The 8,381-nt window shown below is 40.3% G+C and overlaps 1 protein-coding gene across 1 annotated transcript; it reads left to right on the top strand.

Annotated features, from left to right (window-relative positions):
- The first annotated feature begins 286 nt into the window (after window positions 1-286).
- LOC138441694 (olfactory receptor-like protein OLF4) lies at window positions 287-1,243 on the top strand. Its single transcript, XM_069592788.1, has one exon. It carries the CDS (start codon window positions 287-289, stop codon window positions 1,241-1,243), a length of 957 nt encoding a protein of 318 aa, XP_069448889.1.
- Window positions 1,244-8,381: the final 7,138 nt, after the last annotated feature.

Genomic DNA, 8,381 nt, shown 5'->3' with positions numbered 1-8,381 from the left:
GATGCTAATGGTAAACAACTTGCCTGCCAGTGAAGGAGACGTAAAAGATACGGGTTAGATCCCTGCATCGGGAAGATCCCTTGGAGAAGGAAATGACAATCCACTCCAATATTCTTGCCAGGAGAATTCTATGGACAGAGGAGCCTTGCAGGCCACAGTTCATGGAATCGCAAAGAGTCGGACATGACGGAAGTGACGGAACGTGCATGCATGCTAGGTTGCTAGCGCTTGCTTGTCTAAAAGTTAATCAGTTACTATTCTATATCTTGGTAGTTACCTACAAGGCATGGAACCACGAAATATTTCAGAAGTTTCAGAATTTCTTCTCATGGAATTTTCAGAGGGACCTGAGCTGCAGCCCCTCGTATTTGGACTTTTTCTGTCCATGTACCTGATCACTGTGTTTGGAAACCTGCTCATCATCCTGGCCACCATCTCAGACTCCCACCTCCACACCCCCATGTACTTCTTCCTCTCCAACCTGTCCTTTGTAGACATTAGCTTCACTTCCACCACCGTCCCAAAGATGCTGTGGAATATCCAGACACAGAACAAATTGATCACCTTTGAAGGCTGCATCATCCAGATGTACTTTTACATACTCTTCGCAAGTTTAGATTACTTTCTCCTGGCTGTGATGGCCTATGACCGGTTTGTGGCCATCTGTCACCCACTGCACTATATGGTCATCATGAGCCCCCGACTCTGCGGTCTCCTGGTTCTGATATCTTGGATCGTGGGTGTCATGTACTCCTTGTTACAGAAGTTAATGGTGTTGCGATTGTCCTTCTGTGCAGACTTCAAAATACCCCACTTTTTCTGTGAACTCAATGAAGTCTTACAACTTGCCTGTTCTGACACCTTTCTTAATGACATGGTATTGTATTTTGCAGCTACCTTGCTGGGTGGTGGTCCTTTTGCTGGGATACTTTACTCTTACTCTAAAATAGTTTCTTGCATATGTGGAATCTCATCAGCTGAGGGAAAGTATAAAGCATTTTCCACCTGTGCCTCTCACCTCTCAGTTGTCTTTTTATTTTATTGTTCTGTCCTAGGAGTGCACCTTAACCCTGCTGCTCCCCACAGTTCAAGATCAGGTGCAGCAGCTTCAGTGATGTACACAGTGGTCACACGCATGCTGAACCCCTTTATCTATAGTCTAAGGAATAAAGACATAAAGGGGGCTCTGAAGAGATTCTATGAAATACTAGGTAGAAAAGGCCAACTCTGCTGGGGGAAATGAAGTAACCTTGATGGCATGACTCAAAGCCTCAGAATCAGAAATTGTGATTCTTTGATCATTGCAGAATCAAATTTGCTTCTTTTCATTGTTCCCTGGAATTTTCATTAAAATAATTCCATGTATGGATTTATTAAGCTTACTCCTCAGCCTGATACATAGGCTTTTTATTTGTACTTTACTTCAAAATTTTCCTACATTTGGGTAAGCAATATTTGGAAATACTCATGTACTTCATGAGAAGACTGAGTTTCTTAAGAAAAATTTATTCTCAAATGACATATGTCATTACAAGTAATTTTTCTCTTATTTTTCTAAACAATAGTTATTAGTTTCATTACTCATTTTTGTTTAAAGTAAAGTTGACAACTAAGGTATTTTAAATAACTTTTAATAGGTTACATTGAACATTCACATATGGAGCTGTGAATACAGAGAGCTGACTATAAAATTATATTTAGACTTTTTACTGCACAGAAGGTCAGTGCCCTTCACTACTGTGTTGTTCAGAGTGAACTTTGTATATCAAAATATATACATGACCAAAGGATGGTTCACTGGAGGACTGAAATGCCTATTCAGTCATGTGATTCAAGGTGACATGTTTAGCGCAAACAAGCACACTTTTCATCTTTTCCTGCTTATCTGGAGAGGAAACTTAATGTACCAATTTTTAATATAGTTACCTGAAATAAAATTTAAAGACAGAGTAATCATGAATGCTACCTTTAAATATCAGAATAATTGCATGGAGAAATGCAAATCAAAACCACAATGAGGTATCACTTCACACCAGTCAGAATGGCTGCGATCCAAAAATCTGCAAGCAATAAATGCTGGAGAGGGTGTGGAGAAAAGGGAACCCTCCTACACTGTTGGTGGGAATGCAAACTAGTACAGCCACTCTGGAGAACAGTGTGGAGATTCCTTAAAAAATTGCAAATAGAACTACCTTATGACCCAGCAATCCCACTGCTGGATATACACACCAAGGAAACCAGAATTGAAAGAGACACATGTACCCCAATGTTCATCGCAGCACTGTTTATAATAGCCAGGACATGGAAACAACCTAGATGTCCATCAGCAGATGAATGGATAAGAAAGCTGTGGTACATATACACAATAGAGTATTACTCAGCCATTAAAAAGAATTCATTTGAATCAGTTCTGATGAGATGGATGAAACTGGAGCCGATTATACAGAGTGAAGTAAGCCAGAAAGAAAAACACCAATACAGTATACTAACACATATATATGGAACTTAGGAAGATGGCAATGACGACCCTGTATGCAAGACAGGGAAAGAGACACAGATGTGTATAACGGACTTTTGGACTCAGAGGGAGAGGGAGAGGGTGGGATGACTTGGGAGAATGACATTCTAACATGCATACTATCATGTAAGAATTGAATTGCCAGTCTATGTCTGACGCAGGATGCAGCATGCTTGGGGCTGGTGCATGGGGATGACCCAGAGAGATGTTATGGGGAGGGAGGTGGGAGGGGGGTTCATGTTTGGGAACGCATGTAAGAATTAAAGATTTTAAAATTAAAAAAAAGAAGCCAATTAATATAATTGTCTTCAGTTCTGTTCACTTTTATTTTTGATCAGTTAGCTATTGCTGCATAATAACTCATTTTTGTAGTAGATGCTTTAATATAATGCTTATTAACAAATGAGTTTGTATAGTTTGTGGTTATCCTGATCTCTGTTTGGCTCCTCATGAATCTATACTCACCTGTCATTTTCTACATTGTAATTCTAAAGTCTCAACCATGATGTTGTATACTGTTATACTGGATGTCTTTCTTCACCAATATATGATAGTTAATTCCCTATGTATATATATGTCAATCTCACAATTTACAAAAAAATAAATCTATCTTTGATGACAGCAGCATCATGGTAGCACAAGACACTCCCTTTGTCTCTCCCCTTCTATCTCTGATTAATCAGACTTCCATAACTCAGCAAATATTCACCTATCCAATAACCAGGAGTCCAGAGAATCATACAATTTTACACGGTAAATTGGGTTGATTAGAACACACAGAAGAGGTGCATCTAGGGGGAAACAGCAAGAGGCAGTGCCCCCGGTCCCAGCCCAATGGTGGAGGCAGCTGAGTCCACAGACCCACAGCACCTGGAAGCACCAGCGGAGGTGGCGCAGTGAACCTGGCCTTCCAGATGCAGCATTATCTACAACCAAAGGGAACCAGGCAGCAGTGCTGGTGGGACCCTGAACCAGGTGACCCTGGATGATGCAAAATGGCCCATTATCATGGTTCCCTGAGCAGAGTTGCCAGCCACATCAGGGACATTAGCAGCACCAAGGTGCCAGTGACCCCAGAGGCACCAGCAGTGATGACAATGCACCAAGGAACGCCTCTGCTAGGGGCAGTGAAGGACAAAAAAAAAAAGTTTCTTAAAAAATAGCCAGATGAGTGAGTATATGAGTGCTCACTCAGTCATGTCCAACTTTTTGCCTCCCCCTGGACTGCAGCCCTCCAGGCTCTTCTGTCCATGGAATTTTCCAGGCAAGAATACTGGAGTGGGTTGCATTTCCTACTTCAATAAATGCAACTCAGGTAAAAGAAACAAAAGACTTGTGCTATTGTATCACCTAACTGAAAAACACAGAAAGGACTCTTGTTACATGTTTGTTGAATTGTTAGAATCAGAAATGAACAGACCTTTACCTAAATGAAAAAGGTGTTTGTTATTTCAAACGCACTGCCAGAGGAGCTACTCATTGGGCACCATGAAAAACCACAGTAACACAGAATCACAAAAAGAAAATGACAATTTTCCAGAAACCAATCTTAACACCATAGAAGATTGTGATCAAGCCAGTGGAAAACTCAAATAGTGTCATGGAGAAACTCAGGAAGCTATAGGAACACTCACAAAAACACTTAAAATCATAAATTAAAAAAATGAAAATAAGAATCAATTTTCAAAGAGATGAAAACTCTTAAACATAACCAAACAGACATACTGGAGTTGAAGAAATCTATAAATAAGATGAAAGATGTATTAGAAAGCACTAAAAGTTGAGCAGATCATATGGTGAAGAGAAATAGTGACCTCAAAGGTAGAATGATTTAGGAATAAGAGAACTGCTTTTCTTTTTTTTAATGAAGAGACTCTACAAGAATTATAGGACTCCATTAGAAGAGGTAACAAGTATATTGAGTATCTTAGAAGGAAAAGACAGTGAGAGAGAAAGAAAAGATGCTATTTAAAGAAATAGTAGGGTGCAGCATGCCTGGGGCTGGTGCATGGGGATGACCCAGAGAGATGTTGTGGGGAGGGAGGTGGGAGGGGGGGTCATGTTTGGGAACGCATGTAAGAATTAAAGATTTTAAAATTTAAAAAAAAAAAAAGAAATAATAGCTGAGATCTTTCCCAGAATAGGGAATAAATAACAGATGGAATATAACAGGTGGTCCAACTTATCAATTATAATGACATTAATAATATGTCATTATTTCTTAATGACATAGGGATATATTTTGAAGCTGTATTCATGGGTGGTGATCCCTTAGGATCCTTTACTCATACCCTAAGATTTCCCCAGGTGGCGCTAGTGGTAAAGAACCTGCCTGCCAATGCTGGAGACTTAAGAGATACAGGTTCGATTTCTAAGTCAGCAAGATCCCTTGGAGAAGGAAAAGGCAACCTACTCCAGTATTCTTGTCTAGAGAATCCCATGAACAGAGAAGCCTGGTAGGCTACAGTCCATAAGGTTTCAAAGAACCAGACATGACTGAAGTGACTTATTGCACAAGTATGCACCCATCTGTGTGTCTCACCTCTCAGTTTTCTCCTTATTTACTATAACAGTCTAGAACTGTACCTTTGCTCTGCTGGGATCCATAGCTCACAGTCAAGTGCAACAGCCTCAGTGATGTTCACTGTAGTTACACCTGTGTTGAACCATTTCCTCGTAGTCTAAGGTATGAAGATATAGAGAAAGCCTTGGAAAGATTCTTCGGGATGGCAATAATAGAAGGATTAATTGTCATAGGGTTAACAGAAGTCCTCATTTTTAGCAAACTGCAAAGCATTTGAGCCAAAATTTAATGTTCTTTGATCAGAGTGTGAACATAGAATTGTTCTGTGTCTTTGTTTCCTGAATTTTCATTTCTTTGATTCAACTTCTTTATACCATTGAAGTAATTCACATTTCTGTTTCCTTCTCTGTCTGATTTATAAACAATTTTCCCCTTCTTTCATTTTCTACTTTCTCAAAGCTTTCCAAAGTTGATTTAAAATATCTCATGGAACAACAGACTGGTTATAAATAGGAAAAGGAGTACGTCAAGGCTGTATATTGTCACCCTGCTTATTTAACTTCTATGCCGAGTACATAATGAGAAACGCTGGGCTGGAAGAAGCACAATCTGGAATCAAGATTGCCGGGAGAAATATCCATAACCTCAGATATGCAGATGACACCACCCTTATGGCAGAAAGTGAAGAGGAACTAAAAAGCCTCTTGATGAAAGTGGAGAGTGACAAAGCTGGCTTAAAGCTCAACATTCAGAATACGAAGATCATGGCATCTGGTTCCATCACTTCATGGGAAATAGATAGGGAGACAGTGGAAACAGTATCAAACTTTATTTTTTGGGGCTCTAAAATCACTGCAGATGGTGACTGCAGCTAGGAAATTAAAAGATGCTTACTCCTTGGAAGAAAAGTTATGACCAACATATTCAAAAGCAGAGACATTACTTTGCCAACTAAGGTCTGTCTAGTCAAGGCTATGGTTTTTCCTGTGGTCATGTATGGATGTGAGAGTTGGACTGTGAAGAAAGATGAGTGCCAAAGAATTGATGCTTTTGAACTGTGGTGTTGGAGAAGACTCTTGAGAGTCCCTTGGACTGCAAGGAGATCCATCGAGTCCATTCTGAAAGAGATCAGCCTTGGAATTTCTTTGGAAGGAATGATGCTGAAGCTGAAACTTCAGTACTTTGGCCACCTCATGCGAAGAGTTGACTCATTGGAAAAGATTCCGATGCTGGGAGGGATTGGGGGCAGGAGGAGAAGGGGACGACCGAGGATGAGATGGCTGGATGGCATCACTGACTCGATGGACGTGAGTCTGAGTGAACTCCGGGAGTTGGGAGGCCTGGCATGCTGCGATTCATGGGGTCACAAAGAGTTGGACACGACTGAGTGACTGAACTGAAATGAACTGAACTGAATGCCTATTTATTTCATAAGGCAGCGTGGATTTCTTAAGAATAATTTCTGCTCAGATGACATATATCATCCCAAATATTTTTGCTTTTGTGCTACCGAAAGATTGTAGTAAACAATAGGACTACTGTGGGAAAACTATTTTTTTATTAGCCAAGCTATTTGATATGATCTTATAAGAGAGGATATCTGAGACTACAGCTTTTCATTTTGTGTACCACATTCTTTTGAAAATCACTGCCATAACTGTCCTTGAAAATGGAGACTTGAACCTACAATGTGTTTTATAGGTGATTATCCAGTCTTATTCCTCTTTCGGATCCTGTGCTCTTATTCAGCATTGTCCACAGTGCCTACCTTACTGACAAATGATAATCCACTACAGGTTTCCAAGTGAAGTCTACACAACAGCACATGTTTGAGTACCTTCACTTAATATGGCCTTTGAGTCAGAGGAAAAATGTCAAAAGGATGAAAAGTTAAACTACATTTTTTATTACTAAGCAAAATATTTTATTTTCATGCTCTATATCTTTTCAATGAAGTATCAGTTTTGGTGTCCATGTGAAAGTCTTGTTTTCATTAAGGTCAAGCAGTGGTTGATGTGTTTATGATGACAAATTATGTGTAATCACCTATAAGTGACTCCCACTCTGGTGGCTCAGTGGTAAAGAATCTGCCTGCAATGCAGAAGACCTGGGTTCAATCCCTGGGTTGGGAAGATCCCCTGGAGAAGAAAATGGCTACCCACTCCATTTTTGTTGCCTGGGAAGTCCTATGGACGGAGGAGCCTGGCAGGCTACAGGACATGACTGGACATGACTGAACAACTAACACTTTTTCTCCTATGAGTGAGTGAAGAACTTGTTTTCAAACTTACATACATAAGAGATTCTTGGTGAGAAGACTAACCCTGTGTATACCTGACTCTAACACAGGACCCTAGCCTTGCTATTGAATGTGATCCCCAGACTAGGCACTGTAGCATCAACTCTCCTGGGAGCTCATTAGAAATGCAGTCCTTGGACTCACTAGAGACCTGATGAATGAGAATTTGTACTTGAACCACAAATCTTGGTGATTTGTATGCCAAATGAATCTATGGATGTTCTGGTCTGAATAGGATTTCTCACATTCTTACTCTTGCCTTGCACAGGCTAATTATTTGTATTGCAGGTTGTTCTGTAGTCTATGGGAGATTACTAGAATCCCTTCAGATAGTGTCAAGTATTCCCAGGGGCAAAATCTCTCCTGGTTGAGAATCACTACCCAGAGTTCTAGAACTAAGAGATTCCAATCCAGACTCCAGCCCTTACTTGGTTTATACCGTTAAGTAAGTAGAACATTAAATTTTTCATAGTCTCATTTTGATAATGGAGAATGGAGTTCGTTAAAGTACTACTTCATATAATTCACTGTTTTTAAAATTACATTTGACAATTTCTATAATATGTTGGGGCTTCCCAGGTGGCACTAGTGGTAAAGAACCTGCCTGTCAATGCACGAGACTTAAGAGACATAAGCTCGATCCTTGGGTCAATGATAATATGCCAAGCGAGCTTATTGGGCACAACAATGTCTAAATATCTCTCTTATAATTAAATACAAGTGTTTTATAATGCTGTAAAACATGTCAGTTCTCAATTTCTAATATAGGTTCAGTTCAGTTCAGTCACTCAGTTGTGTCCGACTCTTTGCGACCCCATGAATCGCAGCACACCAGGCCTCCCTGTCCATCACCAACTCCCGGAGTTCACTCAGACTCACGTCCATCGAGTCAGTGATACCATCCAGCCATCTCATCCTCTGTTGTCCCCTTCTCCTCCTACCCCTAATCCCTCCCAGCATCAGAGTCTTTTCCAGTGAGTCAACTCTACTATAGGTAGTACATTCTTAATTGTCTTGGGAAAGCTATCATGAACCTAGGG

This window comes from Ovis canadensis, chromosome 5 (assembly GCF_042477335.2).
Source record: "Ovis canadensis isolate MfBH-ARS-UI-01 breed Bighorn chromosome 5, ARS-UI_OviCan_v2, whole genome shotgun sequence".
Classification (NCBI taxonomy): domain Eukaryota; kingdom Metazoa; phylum Chordata; class Mammalia; order Artiodactyla; family Bovidae; genus Ovis; species Ovis canadensis.
Note: the sequence above shows the minus strand (reverse complement) of the source record. Positions and strands in the feature narration are given on the sequence as shown.

What these genes read in the sequence shown, in the direction of transcription:
- LOC138441694 (XM_069592788.1), top strand. Translation starts at nt 287, where the DNA reads ATGGAACCACGAAATATTTCAGAAGTTTCAGAATTTCTTCTCATGGAA.